Source organism: Barbus barbus (assembly GCF_936440315.1).
Source record: "Barbus barbus genome assembly, chromosome: 19".
NCBI classification, from domain to species: domain Eukaryota; kingdom Metazoa; phylum Chordata; class Actinopteri; order Cypriniformes; family Cyprinidae; genus Barbus; species Barbus barbus.
The window spans coordinates 2,125,050-2,149,362 of record NC_136747.1 but is presented as its reverse complement, the minus strand read 5'-3'; the positions used below and the strand labels follow the sequence as shown (position 1 = coordinate 2,149,362).

The 24,313-nt window shown below is 42.2% G+C and overlaps 1 protein-coding gene across 1 annotated transcript in view; it reads left to right on the top strand.

Annotated features, from left to right (window-relative positions):
- The window catches only part of LOC306885543 (retinoic acid receptor beta-like), a gene marked incomplete at both ends in the record, with an annotated part of 167,119 nt that overhangs the window by 95,485 nt on the left and 47,321 nt on the right, over positions 1-24,313 (top strand). The window contains one exon of the mRNA XM_079442143.1: positions 22,442-22,583. Within this exon, the coding sequence (XP_079298269.1) occupies positions 22,442-22,583 (142 nt within the window). The remainder of the gene's footprint in view (positions 1-22,441; positions 22,584-24,313) is intronic.

Genomic DNA, 24,313 nt, shown 5'->3' with positions numbered 1-24,313 from the left:
AGAGAAAGGAACACACTGCAAATACTTTTTTTTTTTTTTTTTTTTTTTGGCATATTGATTACCATTTGTATAACCACAGTTGTACAAATACCATGGTTAAACTATGGTTAGTGTAGTGAATCCATGGTTAATTTGTGCATGGTTAGCATGGTTTAACTATAGTACCCATTTTTTGCATAACCTTTCACAGTTACAGCAATTGTGTATTTCATCAACTTATTTAAGCCAATAATACCCCCCCCTCCCCCTCAAAAAAAGGAATTATGATCAGGATGTTATATGATATGATAAATATGTCTCAGCAATGTTTGTCACTTTAATTAATTAATTTTGTTGTGGTCTGTGCTACTTGCCTGTTTCTGTTTTTGCTTGTGTTGTGAGTTTTTGCAGTGCGTGTGTTGTCAAATTGATGAAGGTGTTTTCTTAATTTGCATGTGCTTTTTCATTTACAGCACATTGAGCTCTCTCGACCACCGTAACAAACTGCGCATTGCACCCAAAATTGTTTAGTGATCATGTAATCTGTAAAAAAAAAGTTACTCTAATCTGATCATAACCATTTTTAAACTGACTTTAACTGGAAAATTGACTGTTGAGCAACTTTAAAGTAGACTGTTGAACTGCTTTGAAGCAGAATTGCATTTTTATTTTCCTGTTTAACACTGTAAAGCTGCTTTAATGCCGTCTGTATTTTATAAAGCACTACATAAATAAAGGTGACTTGATCCTGTGATGGACTGGCTACCCAGGATGCTTCAATAGGACAAGCAGATAATCAGTAGATATGGATTTATCAAAATAATTGTTAGTTACTTGAGAAAATGATTAATGTAAGCAGTTATTAGACTTATTAAACTACAAATCCATATTCACAGTCATTTTGTGCCATGTGACAAGAAAGAAGGAGAAGATAAATAGCATATCTAGGCCATATTGCCTTTGAATGGGTGACATTAACAGCTTCTAAGGATTAGAATAAGGATTATAGGATCTTTCAGTGTCATGTACAGTATATGTCCCTCTGGGACTGGAACTTGTTCTGAGTATGAACTTCATGGAATAATAGGCAGTCAAGGGTGCTCTATAGCCACAGGGTCTAAAATCACACCCGCACATATGTTGGTTTTTTATGTTTTATGGTGACTTTCCATAGTCAAAATGATTTTATACTCTATTAACTGTATCCTGTAAGACTACCCCTAAACCCTCATAGAAAACACTTTACATTTATATATACAGTATATATATATATATTTTTTTTTTTTTTATTATTTAATATGATTTATAAACTGTTTTCCTCATGGGGAAAAAAGTGTCAGAACCTTTTCAGAACATTTCAAGTATAAATAAAGAGCCATGTTTCACTGCTGTCAAAAAAAAGAAAAGATAATTGAGCCATGCACGAATGTGTGTCTAACATGGGAAACTTGCATTTGTTGCATTTGGATGCTGTATACGGAAGTGTTAAATATACCATGTACTTCTGTTTTATGAAACACTGCACACTATGCAGCATGTCTTTTCAATATAAGTGTCTTTTTTTAAACAGGAATGTGCATTTTTGTCATTGTAACTGCTCAGTAAGTCTGCTCAGCAAGTGTTCTTGCTGTAAACTGTTGTTATTGTGGCAAATTGTGTCTATTATTTTTTAATTACTTTTTAACTACTCAAATTTTTGGCCCATAATGTATCGGATTTCTAATTCTCTGCCTGGTGATTCACACACATAAAGCCAAGAAGATTGTGAGCCCAAAGACTAATGCATGCGGCTCTCTTCTGCTCATTTGCATCATTTGCCATGAGCATGCTTTGTTTAATATTGGGTTGGAGATCTGATTTGAATTGGTAACATAGTGAGGAAACATATGGCTGAGCATACGTGTATGCATATGCATACAGAAAAGACACATCTCAAGCTAAGCCAAGTAAAGGCGCCAGACTTGCTGCGGTCTGGTTGCTTTGACTCTGTAATCCTTTTTGACATTGGCATCTTTCTGACATGTGTCCTCTGTCTTTCGCTTGCTTTAAACTTGCTGTCCCTCACAAGTTTTCAAAAACTTGGAGAGATTAAGAACACTTTGAATCGAGGATGAATCGCTGGCATCTCTTCCTTTTGCCTGGTGAGTTGTGTTCACAGTGCAAGTTATAGGCAAACCATACTGTGGTTTTTAAGCAAAGCATACCTTCTGGAGTTTGTGTGGATTGAAACATACTGAAAACATTGTATTTGTTGGTATAGGACAGAAGAGAGCACAGCTTATTCACTTTGAAACTGCAGATTCCATATTCATTCAATTAAATCACAGCCTTTGCAGTTTATTAATCATTGCTTTTATGACTACAAGGCCATGTCATAATTGTGAAGATTTTCTTTTTCACAGCCCTACTTTTAAACTACTTTATTAATGATTACCTTGAAATGTACCTTTATATAATATCACTGAAATAAAAGGTCACACTTTAAGTATACCTTTGAAAAGTGCACTTTGCAATACTGTTAAAATAGTTGTTAAATTAAAGTACATTTTAAAGTCATTATGTTTTATAAAAAAAAGTATGCTGTTAGTATGTTGACTAGCATACTAAAGCACATGTAAAATACATGTGTGCAATTTTAACTAGTGTGTGTCAATATTACATGTAAAGCTAATATATGTTAACCCAGCCTTAAACCTATCCATACCACCAAACCTGTCCCTAACCTCATCCGTATCCGTATCCCACCTCAATAGCAGCAAAAGTGTTTTGCAATACAATATGACCACAATAAGTACATTGTACTTATTTTTTTATGTAAGTACACAATAGTTAAGGCCATCTAATATAAAGTGTAAATGCTTACACTTTATATAAAAAATAATTAGTAAATGCTTTTGAAGGGTTTGTAATACTTGTGTCATTACTAGTTGCTTACCATGACCCTCACTTTAGAATTAATTATAATTATATAATTATTATAATTATTAATTATATGCATTAGTCACATTAATTATGAACCTGTGTGTAGAAGCATTACTCTGGGAGATATGAAAAAAATAGTAGTTACTGATTAGCTAATGGTGAACTACCACTTTCAACTGAGCGCTATTACTTATTAGTAGTATTACTTAAAAAAGCCCAACTAGCTGCATAATAAATGTAAACTATACTATATTTTCATTTAATTTCAAATAACATGCAATTATGCGTCCAAAAACACATTCATTATTTAAAAATATATATATATATTTTGAACTTCTTTTGAAACTTCTTTTTCCCAAGGAATTGTGTAGTTCAGAGAAATATGCCTTTTAATTGATTTGTAATACCAACCAGCAAACAGCATTTATATATATATATATATATATATATATATATATATATATATATATATATAAAATTGCAGTGTAACTTAAACTGTGCAGATTTCAGAAAAATGTTGTCCACAATTTTACCTCATTGTAGAAGCAAGGTCTGCATTATGATGCTTGCACTTTTAATTATCTTATTGATGTGGCCATTAAAATTCTGCATTACACTTTAATATATTTTAAGGAATTTCATACACTGTTCTCCTTGACCTTCATGAGCTAATATGCGTGGAGAATTTATGCATTGCCTTATTCAATTAAGAGCCTCAAGTATGTCATGTAATGAAAGCATCAAGAGCAGCCTCCTTCTAAAAGCATCAGATACTGTAAGTGTAAAGAGTGCATGTTGCTGTTCCCACAGAGCGGAATTAGCACCAAACTATAGAGGCCACTGCAATATTTGCCTCCTTAAACTGATATCAGCAGGCATTTTTACCTTTATTATGCCTATTATTTATGCCTATTAGATGCATCATCTTTTATGTCAAATACCGACATTTAATCAACAAATTCAGTTATAATTCAGAATAATAAGACACTGTACGACTATGATCGAATCAAATTAAATCAATGTCAACAAGATCCATTGATCCCCACTGCAGAAGTAGCCTTTAGGTCTGTAAATATGTGTCTAACTGTAATATTTGTATTATGCTGTCATTATTATGTCCCCTTACTTGTTTACTCATTTAACATTTAATACAACATACATTGAGATCAGTTCGTGACCACACCTGCTCCCAAGCTATTAGCCCAATCTGTTAAATGGCTCTTGCAATGTGGCTCTTGCAATGTTAATATTTCTCATATGCAACAAAAATGGCAGCAGATAATCAAAGAGAGGTGAGCAAATTTGATGTTGCCCCAAAGTGTAATTTAACAAAATTTGTTGCACCAGCAAGAACAAAGCTCACACAATACAACTATTAAGTCTCTTTATGAAAGCTGCAAACTTTGAGTGCAAAAAGTTTCCAGAATATAACAGTTTTATTAAATTTAAACAATTTGTTTAAATAAGTGTATCATCCGGGTATTTGAAGTGCACTTTTTCTTGGAATTATCAGTGTGAACCCTCACTGCTTATATTACAAAACAGCATAGTGGTTTAGTATTGAATTTGGAATGTACCTGAGGCGTTGCAGGATTAACCTCTTTATTTAAGATGTGAGAAGTGCACAGTTTCGGGATGCCCCATCTCTGATTCTGGGACAGGAAACTTTCTAGGGCTGAGGTCTCCATATCTTAGAGACACAGAGAACAGATATAGAAGAAGTCACCGTCTTTGAACTTCGACAGCATCACTTGACCATCAAAGAAAGTGAGTCTGAAATAAGGATTGGATTTAGAGACGCCAGAGGTGTCCTCCTCCATTAGCAAATGATACTTGAAAATAGATTCATTTGTTTAACCCTGTAATCCTATTTGTTTGAAAAGGTTTGTGTTTTGGGCATGAGGTGTGAGCTCTTTTAAATTACTGTCCACAAACATTGGGGGGGGGGGGCAGTCTAGCATAATTTTTAAAAACATTACTTGTATGGAAGGGATATACTTGGAAAGAATATACTTACAACGTAAGTGCAAACTAAATGTGAAGTTCTCTGGGCACTTAATATTACGTTAATTGTGACTAAATTAAAGCATATTAGGTTAAGAGTGTTTTTGACCCACTTAAGACTTACTAATGCCCATCTCTTTGCAATTTTTATATCGTCTTCAAAATACCGTTAAAGTGTACACAATTAAAGTAAAATTACAGTTATGATATGGTCCTGGTGTCATAAAAGTAATGATTAATAAACTGCAAAAGGCTATGATTTAAATAAATAAATATAGAAGTATTTTATTTTTTTATATTTTCATTTACTTATTTTAAAGTAAATGAACTCTTCTTACACACTGCTTCAAATTATAAACAATTTTTTTTTTTACTATTGTCAGGCTAAATGTATCCAACTGATTGTTAAAAAAATTTTTTTGCAAGTACAGTTTATTTGTAAATATGTATAATCTCTGATAAGTACATAAAATGAAGACTGAAAATATACTTATTTTTATTTTTAAATATGTATACTAATGCCAAACTTGGATAAACTTATTTTTGCAATGGGATGAGAGAAGTAGCTCAATTAACATACTATTTGCTGTAGATTCGAGAGTGTAGCTACTTCCTAGACGCTTTCTTCATCAAACAGTTGTGGAGTGCAGGCCTTTATTTGAGGTGATCCCTCTGGTTTTGTTGTTCTGTTTTGGAGATCCATTATGTTTCATCTCATGTAATCTGAGAATAAAAGGAGTACTTGAAGAAATGTGAGGTGATGACAGGCTATAATATTATAATATTATTAAATCAGGAATATTTATTTGAGAAGTGTTTCAGCAGGTAGTGTGCATGCATGTGTCATGCATTAAATTCACTTAAATCTGAATCCAGCTCAGGTAATTTCCCTTTGATTCCTATTTCCTATCCAATTAAAGGGAAAGCAGGCCAAAAAATGAGGCCAGTGTCATAAAGTCATAATTATGTTTGCAAGAAATGGTTCTCTGGAATAGCTGATTCTGATTGGTCAATCGTGGCATACCCACTACTAGCACTATACTTTCACGCCCCTTGCATCACACACACACTTCTTGTTTCTTACAAACATAATTGGTACTTTTTTAGTTACATGTCAAATAAAATTAGAGCGGTCCCACTTTATATTAGGTGGCCTTAACTACTATGTACTTGCATCTAAAAATAAGTACAATGTACTTATTGTGTACATATTGTATTACAAATACTTTTTGTATTTGTAATACAAATGGTGGTTTGTGTAATGGTGGTTTGGGTAATGGTGGTTTGGGTAATGGTGGTTTGGGTAATGGTGGTTTGGGTAATGGTGGTTTGGGTAATGGTGGTTTGGGTAATGGTGGTTTGGGTAATGGTGGTTTGTGTAATGGTGGTTTGGGTAATGGTGGTTTGTGTAATGGTGGTTTGGGTAATGGTGGTTTGTGTAATGGTGGTTTGTGTAATGGTGGTTTGTGTAATGGTGGTTTGGGTAATGGTGGTTTGTGTAATGGTGGTTTGGGTAATGGTGGTTTGTGTAATGGTGGTTTGGGTAATGGTGGTTTGGGTAATGGTGGTTTGTGTAATGGTGGTTTGGGTAATGGTGGTTTGTGTAATGGTGGTTTGGGTAATGGTGGTTTGTGTAATGGTGGTTTGGGTAATGGTGGTTTGTGTAATGGTGGTTTGGGTAATGGTGGTTTGGGTAATGGTGGTTTGGGTAATGGTGGTTTGGGTAATGGTGGTTTGGGTAATGGTGGTTTGGGTAATGGTGGTTTGGGTAATGGTGGTTTGTGTAATGGTGGTTCCCTTCCAGGAACGTCGAGCTGCGTCGGAGACGCTATGGGAACGCTCTCAGCGTCATTCCGCTCTGAACATCCTATGTCATCAGTCCAATAGAAGGGCGACGCGTCACGGGCGGGGTGACGTCACGACCAGGAAGTATATAAGCACGTGCGGCGGCGCCCGCGTTAGCTTTCTGTCATTCAGCAAGCGCTCTGTATGTTGTCAGTCCTATTCTCTGTTTGTGAGTCTTATTTAGTGTTGTATGTCCTGAAAAGAAATTAGACATCCCTAAAGCCAAGACCAAAACAGGGGGCGATCCTAGATCGCGTTTCAGATTGTGTGCTAGTCCACTGCCTGCGTTATGAAAAAAAAGCATTATGAGCGGGGACACACATGATCTGTGCGTGGTCTACCTGAGTGCGGAGCGCGAGGCAGCGGCTCTCGAGGGAGCTGACTGCCCGCATTGTGAGCGGCTCTCGCTGCGCACACTCCGCACTCGGAGGGCTCTCTTCGAGAAGAGAGTCTTTGTGAGCTCCCCGCGTGGTGCTGGCCCCGCTTTTGCCTAGGCAGAGCGGCGGCTGCGCTCGTGGGACTCACAGGCTGATTTGGCGAACGAGAGTGAGACGGGAATGTCCCTATCTCCTCCCGTATCCGTCAGATCTGGCGCCCCGTCTCGCGATTCGGAAGCGGTCTCTTCCCCCCGAGACGAGGGCTCAACGCTTCGTCTGTCTTCCTCCGAGGAGGTTGACGTGACGAGCGTTGATGAGGTTTCGCCGCCTCTGTCGCCCCAATTTATATAGAAGGAAAGCGAGCTCTCCACGCGCTGTCGGCCCCGCTTTTGTGCAAAAGAAAGATAGAGCGGTGGCTGCGCTCGCGCGGCTCGCAAATGGATCAAAACAAATCCAGCGCCCGCTCTCTGTGCTCGGAAGCGGTTCTCTTCCCCCAGAGAGAGGGCTCGTCGCCCCGCTTGTCTTCCTACCGAGGAGGTGGATGAGAAATGATGAGCGTTGTAAACTCTAGTGTTGCACAAGCACAAATAAAGCCAGCCCCACTCTGTCGAGGCAGAGCGGTGGCTGCGCTCGTTGGGCTCGTAGAGAAAAAAGGCTGATCTGGCTGGCGGGCATATAGAAGAGAAGAGAAAAGAAACTATCTTCTCCCGTATCCACCAGATCTGGCGCCCCGTCTCGTGGTTCGGAAGCGGTACTCTTCCCCCCGAGACGAGGGCTTGACGCTGCGTCCTCCGAGGAAAAGGGATGTGACGAGCGTTGACGAGGTTTCGCCGCCTCTCTCGCCCCAGTGTGAGGAGCCACAAGAGCCTTCAGTTTCCCCCGATCTCCACCGAGGTGTTGAGATCGCGGGTGGAATCTTTGAGGGCAGATGGTATGCGCGCTCTCGAAATTCAGGCGGCTGCTGGGCGGGCGCAGCCTCCTCCGCATACCAGCTCCTCGCGCAGCAGGTCCTGACGGGCGAGCCCCAGGACCGCGGAGAGCGACCCCTACTGGGGTGGAGCGGCTTGCACCGCGGTACACGGTGACCGTCTCCCCTCGGTGCTCTCCGGGGATTTGTCTGTCAACCCTGCAGTTCCAGGGCACAGCAGGTCCCAGCGAGTGTTTTTCTCAGAATTCCCCGCCGGTAGTGACTGCGGGCCTGAGAAACTCGCCTCAGTTGCCAGAGACCGCGTCTCCCTCCGAAGCTCCGCAGCGAGACAGCGGTCTGGCCATTTCTCGGACACCAGAGGTCAGTTTCGAGAGCCTGATTCCCTTAGTAGACCATTGGGCAGTGAGCTGCCGAATGCGTCTCTTTGGGCCCTGCCTGGCAGGGTCTGGTTCGTTCAGAGGTCCTGACGGGCGAGCCCCAGGACTGCGGAGGACGACCCCTACTGGGGTGGAGCGGCTTGCACCGCGGCACACGGTGACCGTCTCCCCTCGGTGTCCTCCGGGGATCTGTCTGTCAACCCTGCAGGTCCAGGGCACAGCAGGTCCCAGCGAGTGCTTTCTCAGAATTCCCCGCCGGTAGTGACTGCGGGCCTGAGAACCTCGCCTCAAGCGCCAGAGACCGCGTCTTCCTCCGGACTTCCGCAGCAAGACAGTGGTCTGGCCATATCTCTAACACCAGAGGTCAGTCTCGAGAGACTGATTCCCTTAGTAGATCATCTAGCGGCCAGGCAGCGGCTACCAGATGTGTCTCTTTAGGTCCTGCAGACGGTAGAGCATGGTTATTCCATCCAGTTCGATGGGCCACCTCCGCCGTTCAACGGGGTTTGCGTGACTACGGTCCGCCCCGAGCAGGCTCTGGTTCTGGGACAAGAAGTCGAGAATTTAGTAAGGAAGGAAGCCATCGAGTGGTTCCTCCTCACGGAGTTCACGCCGGCGGCTCAGCCGGCACTTCATTGTTCCAGAGAAGGATGAGGGGCTGAGGCCCATACTGGATTTGGGGTTCTGAACCACTCAGCCAGAAAGCTGAAGTTCAAGATACTCACTGGCAGGCAGATCGTGTCTCAAATCAGGTCCGAGGACTGATTTGTCACGACAGACCTCTCCAGTTACCCATCCTTCCCTTTCACAGGGAGTTCCTGAGGTTCGCTTTTGGGGGCAAAGCGTATCGGGTTCCTCCTCTCGGCCTTACACTCTCACCCCGCACTTTCACTAAGTGTGTGGATGCGGCACTAGTCCCGTTGCGACTGCAGAGCATCTGCATACTCAATTGCATCGACGATTGGTCGATCCTCGCTCAATCAGAGCGGGTGGCGATTCGGCATCGAGGTGTCGTTTTCGCCCACGTGAAAGATTTGGGGGTTAAGACTAAACGCCGAGGAAAGTGTGCTTTCTCCAGCTAGAGAACCACTTACCCAGGCGTAGTGAGGGATTCGACCACGATGCAGGCTCGTTTGACCCCTGCTCGGATCGAGTCGATCCTCACGGCAGTCAAGAGAGTGCGAGAAGGCCAGCCATTCACTGTCAAGCAGTTTCAGAGACTGCTTGGGCTCATGGCAGCTGCGTCCAGCGTGACTACTTCTGGCCTGCTGTACATGACGCCCCTACAGGGGTGGCTCAAGACCAAGGGGTCTCCCCGAGGGGAGACTTGCTCCGCGCTGTCTAAGTGTCACGCCGCTGTCCGTGCCTTAGACATGTGGAGGAATCCTTGAGTCTTGTCTCAGGGCCCGGTGATGGGAGCTCCTTGTTGCCGCGTTTCGCTAGCGACGGACGCTTCCCTCACCGGCTGGGGTGCGGTCATGAGTGGCCACCCTGCCCGCGGTCTGTGGAGTGGTCGCCACCTACGTGGCATATCAACCAGCTAGAGATCCTAGCCGTGTTCTGTGTGCGCAGGCACTTCCTCCCAGACCCAAGAGATCACCACGTGCTGGTGCGAATATGGGAGCAGACGTCCTGTCGAGACAGGGGCTGAGGCCCGGGGAATGGATGCTTCACCCCGAGGGGTGAAGCAGATTTGGAAGGCTGTGGCCAGGCACAGGTGGACCTCTTCGCCGCTTGAGAGTTAGCGCAATGTCCCCTCTGGTTCTCTCTAGCCCCTCCAGCTCCTCCGGGACTGGACGCTATGGTACAGACGTGGAGACCGAGGCTCCGTCCGTACGCCTTCCCCCCCGATCGCTCTGCTCCCGGGAGTTCTGGAGAGAGTGCGCCGGGACGAGGTCAGTCTACTGCTGGTAGCACCGTTCTGGCCGGGCCGAGTATGGTTCTCGGACCTGATTTCTCTTCTCGACGGCACCCCGTGGCCGGTGCCGATCAGGAGAGATCTCCTCTCACAGGCCGGGGGCACCATGGTGCACCCCCGCCTGGAGCTATGGAAGCTGTGGGTATGGCCTCTGAGGGGGCACAACTCATAGTTTCCGGTCTGTCAACCGAGGTTGTCGAGACCCTCCTCCAATCCAGAGCTCCCTCCACGAGGAAACTGTACGCCTGGAAGTGGAAGCTTTCACTTCTTGGTGCGGAGACCACCAGCTCGACCCAGTCAACTGCCCGATTCGCGCAGTTCTGGAGTTCCTGCAGGCCCGCTTCTCCGCAGGGTTAACCCACTCCACTGTTAAGGTCTACGTGGCAGTTATCTCTTTGTACCACGCCCTTAGCGGTGGCCAGTCAGTGGGCAGACACCCCCTAGCTACACGTTTCCTCCGGTGCGCTGAGGCTGAGGCCTCCGGTACGATCATGCGTCCCGACTCGGGACCTGGCTGTGGTTCTGAGGTTCGGTGCGAGCACCTTGAGCCTATCGAGGAGGTAACAGATGGACTCCTCACCATCAAGATCGTCTTCTTGCTGGCCATCACTTCTCTGAGGAGGGTGTGTGGCCTTCAGGCCCTGTCTGCGGCCCCTTCGATGTTGACTGTGCGCCCGGTTTGGCGAAAGTCTTTCTCTACCCCTGTGCGGGGTACGTTCCGAAGGTTCCAACGGTCATACCACAGCCGGTCGTACTCCAGGCCTCTGTCCTCCTCCCTTCGGGGAGCCCGGCCAGGAGAGGCACAACTATATGTGTCCAGTGTGAGCACTGGGCACGTACATCCACAGAGCTGCCCTGTGGAGGAAGTCGGACCAACTGCTCGAGGGCCTTGGTCCGCCTAAGAGGGTAGGGCTTGGTAGCCCACTCTTAGTAAGTGATGTTGGATGCTGTCAATTTTGCTTACGAGGCCTCTGGGCTTGCCCATCCGTGGGAGTCAGAGTGCACTCAACCAGAGGTATGGCGGCCTTCAAGGCCTTTTCGGACAGATGTACCGATCAGGGCATCTACGACGCTGCTGGTTGGTCCACGCCCCTGACATTCGCCAGGTTCTATGACCTCGACATTCGAGCCACTCCAGGCTCCTCTGTTCTCTCGTCCTGACATCAGGCAGGGACTTGTCAGTCTGGCGGCGTGGGCATAGCGTTCCCATAGCGTCTCCGACGCAGCTCGACGTTCCTGGAAGGGAACGAACCAGGTTACGTATGTAACCCAGGTTCCCTGAAGGGAACGAGAGCTGCGTCTCGAAGCCATACTTCCGGCATCCCTGCCAGCGCTTGCTTCATGACATGAAGCTAACGCGGGCGCCGCCGCACGTGCTTATATACTTCCTGGTCGTGACGTCACCCCGCCCGTGACGCGTCGCCCTTCTATTGGACTGATGACATAGGATGTTCAGAGCGGAATGACGCTGAGAGCGTTCCCATAGCGTCTCCGACGCAGCTCTCGTTCCCTTCAGGGAACCTGGGTTACATACGTAACCTGGTTCGTTTCGTGGTCTGGGTAGGTTTAAGGGTGGGTTAAGGTGTAAGGGATGGGTCAACAGTGTAATTATAAATGTAATTACAGATGTAATTACATCTACAGTATGTATTTTTTAAATGTAAGTACAATGTAAAAACATGTATGTACACAATAAGTGCATTGTACCAAATTACTAATTTAAAAGTACAGAGTAGTTAAGGCCACCTAATATAAAGTGGGACCATAATTAGCGGTGTGAGTTAACATTATTCTTACTTACAAGTCTGTCTTGTTTCAACTTGTTTGTCAGACTAATACAGTGAATTAGCTTTGAATATTATATAGGTCATGCCCTGTAATTTTACGTGATAGTTATTTGTCAGTAATGATAATGATCATGTGGCTGACTGTTTGTGTGATCATGTCTGTGTATGTGAGACCAGACATTTGGCACTGTTTCAGATCCATATCTCTTTGTTAAGTGCCAAGACTTACACACACTTACGATCCAGGCTTTCCCACCGATCCGCTTCAGTTTCATCAAACTTTAATGCCGTGTCATCCAGCCGTACGGACACAGTATAAAGTGGTTTCATGTTACACCATTGTTCCCTGAACTTCAGCAGTAAATGGCTTCTTTAAAATGCCCAGAGATTTTGGTTCTGTCTGCTGTGTAATTCGGTCTGACAGGGCTGTTTGTGAACCTTTCTTACAGTGAGGGACATTGGAGGTCTTTAGGGTCTGTCACTGATATCTCCTGCCAAGGATGTGAGGTTTAGACCCCTGTAGACCTGCCATTTAATCAGGCTAATGCTCATTTATGGAAACAAGGGAAATGTTACTACTAAGAGGTTACTCTTTTATTGCTAAGGAGACTAAATTTAATTCTCAGTTAAGGTTAAATGTTGACAAGTTAAAATGAGACAGTTATCTTATGCTAATAGACTGGCACACGAGGCTGTCACAGTGCATTAGCATTTTTTTAAGAGCTGTGAGGAGTGTAGAATTACTCAAGCCATCTGTGTTGCTCACCCTCTCCAAGAATGAGATAAGAGCTCAGTGGTTTGCTGCTTAGAGACCTACAGAGCAAGAGATGTTGAGCACAAGGGAGGTCTAACCTACAGTCTCTAGTCTATTAGGCCGTTAAAATGGTTCTGTTCGACTACAGCTAACCAGTTCTTACTCTGTTATCTTTTGTGGTTTTATGTTCTTGGAAGGTTAACGGCAAAAAGGCTTAATTTGCTAGCTTGCTAGCTGTGACAGGACCTGACCATGGGCATAGAATACATGGGGGATGCGAGGGACATGCCCCCCCCGCACACTTTTAATAAAACGTAAATCTGCCCTTCGTATTTTTTCAGGCAAGTGTACTCACTTTTCAGAGGCCAGTGTAAATAAATCTACAATTAAATTCAAAGAGACAATATAGGCTATGCATGACCTGATGTTTTATTTGTGCGCTAAACACTCATGCAGTGTATGCTTCATTCATACTCGAAGCCAGAGGGCGCTCTCGCACAAAACGAACTCATAGAAATAATAAATTAAGACGTGCCAGGAAAACCCTGATATGGACAAAAGCGGCCAGCTATCGCTGTAGGTAAGCTGAATAAAAAACAGAAACATTTTGACTGATGAAACATGAAGACAATAAACACGTGAATGGGACAATATATGGTTTTATATATTTTTATTAATATATGTTTTTCATGGCATCTCCAGGTAATAAATAAATAGTGTATGAATGATGCAGAGCCAGTTGACATATCGTTTATTACAGAAACTATAAAATATATTTTCTGCCTTATTCTGTGGTAAAAAATTAGAAAAAGTGTTTGTAGTATATAAACCAATAATAAAACTGTCATTAGGAAAATATAGGGGAAACATATTATAGAATAAAAGTTATTGGTTATTGTTCAGCAGTGTATTTGATTCTTTGCTAATTAAAAGTAAGAGATAAGAAAAATTAAATCCTGTCAATTAGACAAAAAACGGTATTTGACATTTCTGTCCCTCGACTTTTGAAATGATGGCTATGCCCCTGGACCTGACCATGACATCCTTTTCTGAAACAGAAAATAACTTTTACGTGAAACAGAGACAAATCCCACAAACTCCACCACTCTGCTACTGCCACTCACAATGACAAACCATAAGCTCTCTTTAGCAACTCTGCCTAGATATCTCTCTTTAGCATCTCCTCTGAAACTAAAGGCCCAGATGTACTTAAAGCAACATTGAAGAACAGTCAGGTGTGACATCATTTTGAAATAAATCTGGCAAAATCAACTTCTTAACTTCTCTCCAGCTAGTAAATACCTTCAAACTACAATTGGTCTGTGATGATAACGTGCAGCTCATATTTAAATATCCCAGCAGCGTGTGCAGCCACAAAATGTTTGAAAACAGTGTATCATTGCTCAGGAATATCTAAATTCTTTTTACTTCTGAGTGAAGAAGCAAAAATAACTTAGTTGTAATTATTTTGGGGCCTTAAAGATGTGCGCATATTTTCATAACAACATGAGCCACTTAAAATAATGAAAGTTAACAACAAATCTGATATTCAAAACGGTAAGCAAGTGCTGTTTTGTTTACGTTTCGTATAACTGTGTTTATCTCATATATCCTTGTTTCGGTTTCTCGTTTTGAATGATGAATATATACTATTGATAGCTGCTGATATAGACAGCTAATAACACCTTAGTGATCTAAACCGTTTAGAAAAGCTGTGAATCTTTCCCTTACAGCGTCATTTTAATTTGAGTAAAATTTAGTATGGAATCCACACTGACTAAAGTCTACAAAAGGAGGAACTAGAGCCATAGGCAGAGACCTAAGAACACCCTAAAAACCACCTAATAATGCCATAGCAAACTACCCAGAACACCGTAAGGAGCCTTCTTAGTAGTGTACTAAACCAGACAGATCACCTTAGCAACATGCCTCAGTCAAACAACTGCATATGAATAGAGACTTGGAAGTGTGCTTTTTGGGGGGCAAGGAAGAGTTAGGAGGCTTCTAAGGGGCCATTCACACAGAATGCGTTTTTCCATTCCAATGCGCTATTTTCCATTGTTTTTCTATGTAAACACGTGCTTGACAGATGTGCATGACTATTACGCTCACGTCCCGCATCTTTTGCAGTGCCTCGCACATGAGCGCCGTTTTTTTAAGATGCCGTGTCAAGTTAAATGAATTTCAACTTTTACATGCAGCGCCACTCATTAATGTCAGTTCCAAAGCAGTGGACCAATCAGAATAACTCAGAGGCGGAGCAAGTGTTGCGAGCGTCTGTTTACATTAGCAAGTTGACATTGACAACTGTTTTATTTGACGGCAATATGGCGGATGAGGCACTCATAGTGGCTGTGTCTGAATACCCTGAATTATATAACATTTGTTCAAGAGATTATTTTCCATTTCAAAATTTGTATCTATTATTTCCGTTATTGTCGTTATTGCATCACGTCTCAAAAGCGTGTCTCAAAACCCTTGCGTTCTATGCTGCGCTTTTTTTAAAAACCATTCCTGGGCGCTGCAGCTCACATTTTTAGACGCAAAGACGCGTTCTGTGTGAATGGCCCCTAAGGGCCCAGAGCAGCAAGGGGGCCTGACCAGCCTTACATTGCCAAAATACTTTGAAAGTACTCAAAATGACAGAAATGTTTTGTTTTTTTACAGGCTTTTATATTTGGAATTACCCATTGTATTGTGTTGTGTTTAAGGGTTAAAGAAAATGTACATGAACTTAACAGAAAATGTCCTGACAAAAAATTACCAATACCAGGACCTTTTCAGTTTTCTACTGATTTTTTTTACTTACACTGTAGCAACACACAAACAAACCTCTCTTAGCAATGATTCAAAACAGCCGAGAATTATGCACCACTCATATTTTCATTTTCTATTGAATATGAACATATGTTCAAACTTTACTGTTTCCTTCTGTGTACTTCTGTTTTCTTTTTTCTCAGTGTCTCTCTCTCCCTCTCTGGTCTCCTGTGTCCTCTCTATTTTCGTTACCCATGATAAGATGTCTGTGTGATTAGGAGTGAAAGGTGATCCTGTCCTGGGCCCGTACTGAATGCTCAGACAACACAAAACACCAGAGCAAGCGGGACGGAATGGAGAAGAGAAGTGGGGTGGGGTGGGAGGTAAATAATTGATGAGCGGCACTTTCATTTTTTAATTTGTAAATGAGAAGCCTAGACACACTATCTGTACCCCATTAAGATAACAAGATGGAAGATAATGATCCTAGTTAAGACACAGTTTACATTGAGAGAGCTCCTCAGGTATAGCACTCTAGTTTTTGTTAGCCGCTTTTGTTAAGGATGGATAAGCCATGTGAAGTGAACCAGCACTTATCTCCATATCACTACAGAGAGCTGGACAATCATCAAAGATCCTCTCACACACAGACAGATCTGGCATTATCTTGTCCATTAATCTGTGCCGTTTACATGCCACCTGTTGTAAGTCATCTGAGAACAGAAAAGTCTACAGAAGGAACCTCAGCCAGGTGAGCAGGCAGTTATCAAAGAAGCAGGACACACAGTTCAACATAATCTGACATCTTCTCCACAGCAGGGAGATCCCTGTAGCATTGAGGGATTAGTGTAGTAATCAGATGTGCTAAAACATTAGCCACATTTAAATCAAGACTCAAAACTCATCTGTTTAACTGTGCATTTGTTGAATGAGCACTGTGCTATATGTCCGAACTGACTGCAATACATTTTAGGTATAATCATTTTCTTTAAATTTATTTTAAATCATTTTCTATATCATTTTAAAATTCCTTGTTTTTATTATTTTTATTTCCATGTTTTTATTGATTTTAATGTCTATTTCACTTTCTTTTATGTAAAAGCACTTTGAATTACCACTGTGTATGAAATGTGCTATATAAATAAACTTGCCTTGCCTAATCTTTTTTTTTTCTTTCTTTTAACAGTACTTTTTTCATTCAATTCAGTTTGGACTTTAGAACTAAGTTAAAAAAAAAACAAATTGAGTGGCATAGATTCAACATCACATCTAAAAAAAAAATAGTGTCATAGAATAAAAGATTCATCCACGGATTTTAAGAATCTATATTAAGATATTTAAAATGATCTTGATTTATCAAAAAAAAATAATAATAATTCTTAGTTACTATTGTAACTTCCATTCCCTGATGGAAGGATTGTGACGTTGTGTCGATGTAGTGACACTAGAGGTTGTCCTTAGGAGCCCCAAACACCACTAAAGATTCAGACAAGCCTAATGAGAATTGGGGAGTGGAATTTGCATGCCACTCCCCCAGACAAGTGTGTATAAAAGGAGGTAGCTTTCTCCACTCGTTCGGGTTTGTGGTGAGATGTCCCCAGTAAGTAGTTCAGTGTTGTTGAAGGAGGTTTCATTCCCTCCATTGGGGAATGGAGGATACAATAGTAACCAAAGATGTTACTTATCTGTCACTCACTCAACATTGTATCGATGGAGTGACACTGAGGGGTGCTATACTAACTGCCATAACCAGCTGAAATGGTATGAGGTTTGGCAGTGCAGATGCAGGCAGGCCACTGCATGTCTAATAACAAATGCACAACACCCTTGTCGTAACAGCTCCCACCACACCAAGCAAGTTGGCATAGTCCCACCACCACAGGGGAGCAGTAAAAGACCATATTTACAAGAGGTTGTTCTAGCTGCCCATTCTTTTCAGAAGTTTGCGCTGAGGAAAGGTGTTTATTTTCCTATGCAGAAAAAAGAACACTGTGGAGGCCTGCCTGAGAATGGGGAAGCACTGCAGCCACAGTGAGTGGTAGCAGAGCAATACTCTACCCAGGAGAAGACAGAGAGTTTACTTGCAGGGGAACCAAACAGTGGAAAATACATAATTTGAGATTACTGTTAGGGAAGCAATATTCTGACTGTTAGGTCAGCATATATGAAGCAATTAACTCAAGGACAACGGCTCATCTGAAAATGGGAATAAAATGAGTAGTGTGCTGGTAGCAAAATTCCTCTGCCAAATCGGCTACTGATGAGTGCTGGAGAATAGGAAGGGGTCCAGGGTTTGCCAGACATGAAGAACTCACATGGATGGATGGAAAAGTGTGCATTAATCATATCAGAGAGGGGAAAGGCACTAAATGCAAGGGAAACTCCCAACCAGTTGCCCGAAAATTACCTATTTGCACTCATTAATACTCAAGAAAAAAATGGAGCAATTCAGATCTTGTGAAAGTCTTGTGAACTTATTGGGTGTAGAAAGGCACCATTTGCTAGTGCCCAGGAAGATGCAAATCCCATAGTGGAGCATGCTTGCACTCCAAGTGAGCAAGCACACACTGGATATACTAAGGATAGGACTGGGTCTGCCTTGTTATAAGTAAATACTTGCAAGTTCACCACTTGATTTCTAAAATGGTGGGAACTTTGGGCACATAGGTGGCCAAGGTTCTTAGGACAAGATGAGAGTATTTGGGGCTGAACTCAAGGCACACTTCGCTAACAGAGAGCACTTGTAGGTCTCCAACCCTCTTAATAGAGATGAACATGGCCGACTCTAAGGGCTCAGACAGAGATCAGCACCAAAGAGAGCTCACAAGAAGGGAATAAGGCATGGGAAGATGGAATCTCATCGTACCTCTGAGGAACCTAAAAATCAGGTGTGCTTCCTGATTGCATGGTGATGTGCAGCTTTTAGCGGCCATATACACCTTCAAGGTGGAGAGGGATAACCACACCTCCAGCATTTGCTTCAGAAAAGAAATCACCATACTGATAGTGCATCTCTGTGGCTCTTTGCCTTGGGAAGAGCACTAATTAACTTCAAAGCGTACAGCTACCTCATAGAGATTGCTTTGACTACAGTGATAGGGTCTATCACTACTGGTGATAGCCCACTTAGGTGGGCCAGATGTGGAGTTTCCAGAGGTATGTGTGAGGGTGCCAGATCGTGCCCTGCCCCAAGAAAGAAGATTGTTCCTGAGGAGTATTCGTCAAGGTGAGGCTGTCGAGAGGAGCACGAGCTCTGAAAACCAAGTCTGGGTGGGCCAGTAAGGTGCAACCTTCAAGATCTTGCATAGCGTCTGTGCAGTCAGGCTCAATGGGGGAAATGCGTATTTGCACAATCCCTAGGACCAGCTGTGTGCCAGGTCATCTGTGTCGAGCTTCGGTCAGGGAATACCATACAGGGAAGTGGAACAAGCTCTATCCCATCCTTTGCCAGAAAAACTGTGATCTTCGTATGCAGACATGTCTTTGCCTGTGTGGGCTCCTGGTGAACTGAAGCACATAGAAGAGTCAAATTGTTGTTCTGATGAGCCAGGTTGATGGATTGGAAAGTGTTAACCACACACCCAAACTTTGCATGAGGGGCACCAAGGGAACAACATTTTTGTTTGTATGACTTACCAATGTTGGATCATGGTGCATCACATTGAGGCAGAGGAGGTGCCACCAGGTCAGGAAGATCTTGTGGTTGAGGATGTAAAGGCCTTCATACCTTGCTCTGAGCCTACAATGGGATGGGTTTGTGATGGTTGAGGCTGACTGTGAGTGCAGTGTGTGCGCCACAGCTGATTGCTCATGAGCTGTCGTGAGAATAAGAGGCATATGTATTGATTTTGTGTGTGACCAAGGAATGCTTTAAAGGGCTAGCAGTCAAGAACGCATCACCTTCCTGTAGGGATCCTTCCGTTGGGGCCGAAGCCTGTGCAGAGCCAGTATATCAGCCATAGGTGGAGGACCTCGGCAGTGTGCAGATGAGGTGCAGGACCTCCATGGTCTGAAGCTTGTGGCCAAGTCACACCAGGGCAGGATATGTTTTATTGTCCCCATCTGTTTCTTCACCATTGAGAAGTGCTGGGCAAAGTCCTCCAGAGTGTCACCAAATAGGCCCACATGGGAATGGCATCCCTTAATTTCCCAAGGGTGAGCAATAAATGGTGTTCCTGGACCACCAGAGTGGACATCACCCAACCGAGGGCCTGCACTGTGACCTTCATTGGTCATAGGGTGAGATCGGTCACTGCATACAGCTCCTGCTTAAGAGCTGGGTCGGGACATTCCTTGTGCATGTTTCTCAATACCTTGGTGTCATGTACCTGGTGGATTGCCAGGTTATCCTGGGAATTAAATTCACCCAAGGATGAACTGCCTTTATCATTGGAGACATGATCCGGAAGAAACGAGCAAGCTGAGGAATAGCATGGTGCCGCAGAATGGCCAGGGTTGTGAGGAACTAAGGTGACTTTCTCCTTAAAAAAGGAAGAAAGTCAGAACTGCAACATTTTTATTGCCATGCTCTCACAGTTATCATATGTACCAACCATCAGAGGTGTTTGGGGCTCACAAGGGCAACCCACTTGTGTCACTATATCGAAATAATGTTGAGTGACTGACAGATAGGGAACATATTTTACCCAGCATTAGTTGCCACAGCATTGCTGCATGGCTGCTCTGGTATTGTGGGTGGTTGCTACTTAATTGTTTACAGGCTCAAGTCAAAAGAGTCCACCGAAATAATATTCGGCCCCCTTTGAGGTATCATTCATGTACAGTATGTAGCACGAGTGGTCCAAGATTAATTGAATACTGAAGATTAGAATTTTAAATTATATAAGCAAAAGTAATAGTCGCATGGGAAGGTTACTCTGGAAATGTAATAGGCTACAGATTACAAGTTACTCTATTTAAAATGTAATAGGTAGAGTAAATATTTCAATTACTTTAATAATGTAACTTATTAATGAAACTTTCATCACTTGAATTAAAAGTCAGTGCAATTTTGGAAAGAAATCAATACAAATTTTCATAAGTAACTGTAATTTAATTACACATTTTTACCAGTAACTAACAGATTACAGCAAAAAAAAAAAGTAATTAAATGACGTAATTCCATTACATGTAACTAGTGACACATGCCTTAACAAACAATACTAATAATGAGCTTCATGCTATATGTGAAAAACTATGCCAGTATATATTTACTGTATAGGCTCAAGATTAATTATTTTAAAAAAGTCTATTATCTTGTGTAATTTTGTCTCTCAGGTAAATCTTATATACACAAATACATGCTCACCACCACATTTTCTTTGTTTCAAGAGCAGTACAACACGCACAGACTGTTTGACCTTAGAAACCAACTGACTGCACAGGGGTAAAGTCACAGCAGCCTTGGGCTCAGCACACCAACTGAACATTACAATAAACAACCAATCATCTCATCCATCAATGAGATACAGATCCATGCTTGGGAATGCTTTGAGCTGACATCACCATAAATAACCAATTCTCTTAACCAGCTGAATAATGCAGAGAGATGGGAGATTATGACAGTGTTGCTATATGAAGTAAAGCAGGAGAACTCTGTAGCATCGAAGTGAGTGATCTTCGAGAGTTTAATATATTACCCATCGTGCTTTCTACCCTAATGAACGTGCAAGGCCCCATCAGTAAGGCAAATGGAAATTCTGTCTTGCGTAGAAGCAGACACACGCATACACATCAACTGCAGGGTTTGTGTGCACACTCTCATGACTGATCATCTTCTGAATAGTATTGATCACAGAGCAACGACAAATTAATTTTCACTAAAAACTTAAAGATACTTCCTAATATTTAATTCTCTAGGTTATCATTTTATTGTGTCAAGACCGATAAGTGGGACCTGCTACAAATTGCTCTGCCAAAATCATCAAACCATTTTTAATTAGTTATTTTAATTAGGCCATATGAGTTATTTTTGAAAGCGTTGTTTCAATCTGTAATCTTCTGCGATTATGCATGTAGGGTGCGGCGAGTCACTTAAACACTTAAACTTATCTCATAAGAAAGGTGTTCTTCAACAAATAGGTCTTTCAAAAATGAAAATTTTGTCATAATTTATTCACCCTCATGCCTTTCTGAACATTTATATTTTTCTTTCCTCTATGAAACACAAAGACGATATTTGATTAACCTTTTAGGTGTTTTTATCGATATAGTAATAATCAATGCGATCCAAAAGTTTTAAATTCCCCAATCTGGAGTAAAGTAGCATAAAAGCAATTGACTGGTTTAACCTGGATGTTCTGAAGTGATACAATGACCTGTTGAATCTGGTCACTTTACTAGATCCCATCTGCCATTTTGTCTTGCATCCAAAATAAGTGCATACTGTATTTTGTCTGATATCCAGGACTGTCAGCCAAGAGGTTGACACGAAGCCAGGAAAGAGTTGAAAGCATGAGACAAAACAATTGTAACAAAGGACAGGGTTTATTTGTCTCTTTCAGACTTTGTCTGACCATCTTGAATTTAATCTGTTTTGCATCATCTGGATATGGAGACAAATGGAGACCAGTTCATTGGAAATACTCTAAAACCATAAGTTGAAAGCTAAAGCCAATGTAAAATACTTTACATTGTGAGACCTGTGCTGTTAAAAAGACCAGCAGTGCTGGTAACCACTGTATGCTGAATGCTGGTGTGCATCCTAACTAGCTTCCTTAATCAACCAGCTTTTCAAAAGGGGAAACCCATAACAAGTTCTGGATCGCAAAATCAAGATTATCTCTCTCCACAGGGTTTTTTCCGCAGAAGTATCCAGAAGAACATGGTGTACACATGCCACAGGGAGAAGAACTGCATTATCAACAAGGTGACTCGGAATCGCTGTCAGTACTGCCGGCTGCAGAAGTGCTTCGCTGTGGGGATGTCCAAAGAGTGTGAGTGTCAAAAACCTTCATCCTACACACATACACTTCAGCTAGGGATTTTTTCCCGTAAACAGATACATCTTTACACGCCTGTCTATCAGCTTTTAAAGGTATAGTTCTTTTAAAGGTAAAGGTAATTCTGTCATTAATTACTCACCCTCATGTCGTTCCAAACCAGTAAGACCTTTGTTCGTCTTCGTAACACAAATTAAGATGAAATCCGAGAGCTTTCTGACTGTCCTAGACAGCAACGCAACTGAAACGTTCAAGGGCCAAAAAGGCAGGAAGGACATTGTTAAAATAGTTCATGTGACACCAAAACAAAAATAATGACTTTATTCAACAATTTCTTCTCTTCCGTGTCTCTGCCTCATGTTCACGAAAGTTGTGTTTTAGTTGCGTTGCTGTCTATGGAGGGTCATAAAGCTCTCAGATTTCATCAACAAAATCTTAATTTGTGTTCTGAGGATGAACGAAGGTCTTACAAGTTTGAAACAACATGAGGGTGAGTGATTAATGACAGAACTGTCATTTTTGGGTGAACTATCCCTTTAAATTGTGTATATTATTTTTGGTCATTGAATCACAATGAGCAATATCATGGCAGATTCATATCATGGCTTTAATTGTTTGGCCATTTTATACCCAGTATAAATCAACTAATGCAAAGTCGCAGCAGTTTTGTAGGGCTGCCCTACTCATCTCTGACAGAAGAGGCTTAGTTTAATAAAATAATAAAATAAATTGGTTAGCCACAGAAAAGAAAATTGTCCATGATGGACATATAAAAACTACAACTGAGATATCTTTAAAATGGAGCAAATGGAGACATCTCTTGCTTTTTAAATGTGACTCCTGAGAATAAGACCACGTCAGTCTCACATTTGTCTCCTCTAGAATTCCTAGAGGTATTTTAGTTATTCATGTTAAATTGTGATGGTTGGTTTGAAGCAAAGCTCAAGGTCCCACTCAAAGCCATTGCAACAAAGTCAATAGATTGGTTAAATTTAAAATATATCCCTCAAATCATTTAACCATTTAATAAGAACATAACAAAAGTGTAAAATTTGTGCAATAATTTTGCTCTTTTCTATGAAAAAAAATAAAAGTGATTATTTGAACCTGAATAATACCCTCCATGCAGTGAGTTTCTCAAAGGAATCTTTCTGTGATGATTTCTCAGAGATGCATCATTGTCCCATTGATTGGGTATTTCATTAAATCTGTATGTGTTCAATTGAAAAATGGGCAAAAACATGATAAAAATGTTGCAGCTCAGCAGGGCTTCAGTGATTCGCTTCTCTCAGGACTCGCACCACAAATGTACCACCGTGGCATGTTGGATGCATCATTCCTTTAGATTCCAAACACCGCCGTTCAAGCCATCTGAAGCTGTTTGCATTTTACACATTATTACCATTGTTTGATTGCATCAGCGCTTATGGTTCAAGTCGACTTCACACTCCATTTGCCGCAGGAAAAGAGGTGATTCTTTTTCTCGCTTCTGAACAAAAGAGCGATAAATGCAGCAATATCACGGTCGTCCCTCCATTTCTTGCTCTTTAACTTACCGTATGTAGTTGTCTCACTGAAGCTGGAAACGTGTGTGGCAACTGTCTTAGTCATTGATGTAGATGGAGGAATTTAAGGCCTGGTTGTATGTCAGACTGGCTGAACAAAAATACAATTTCACATTTTGACAGAAAAAAGTGGCACTTATGAAAAAGTAGACAGAGCAC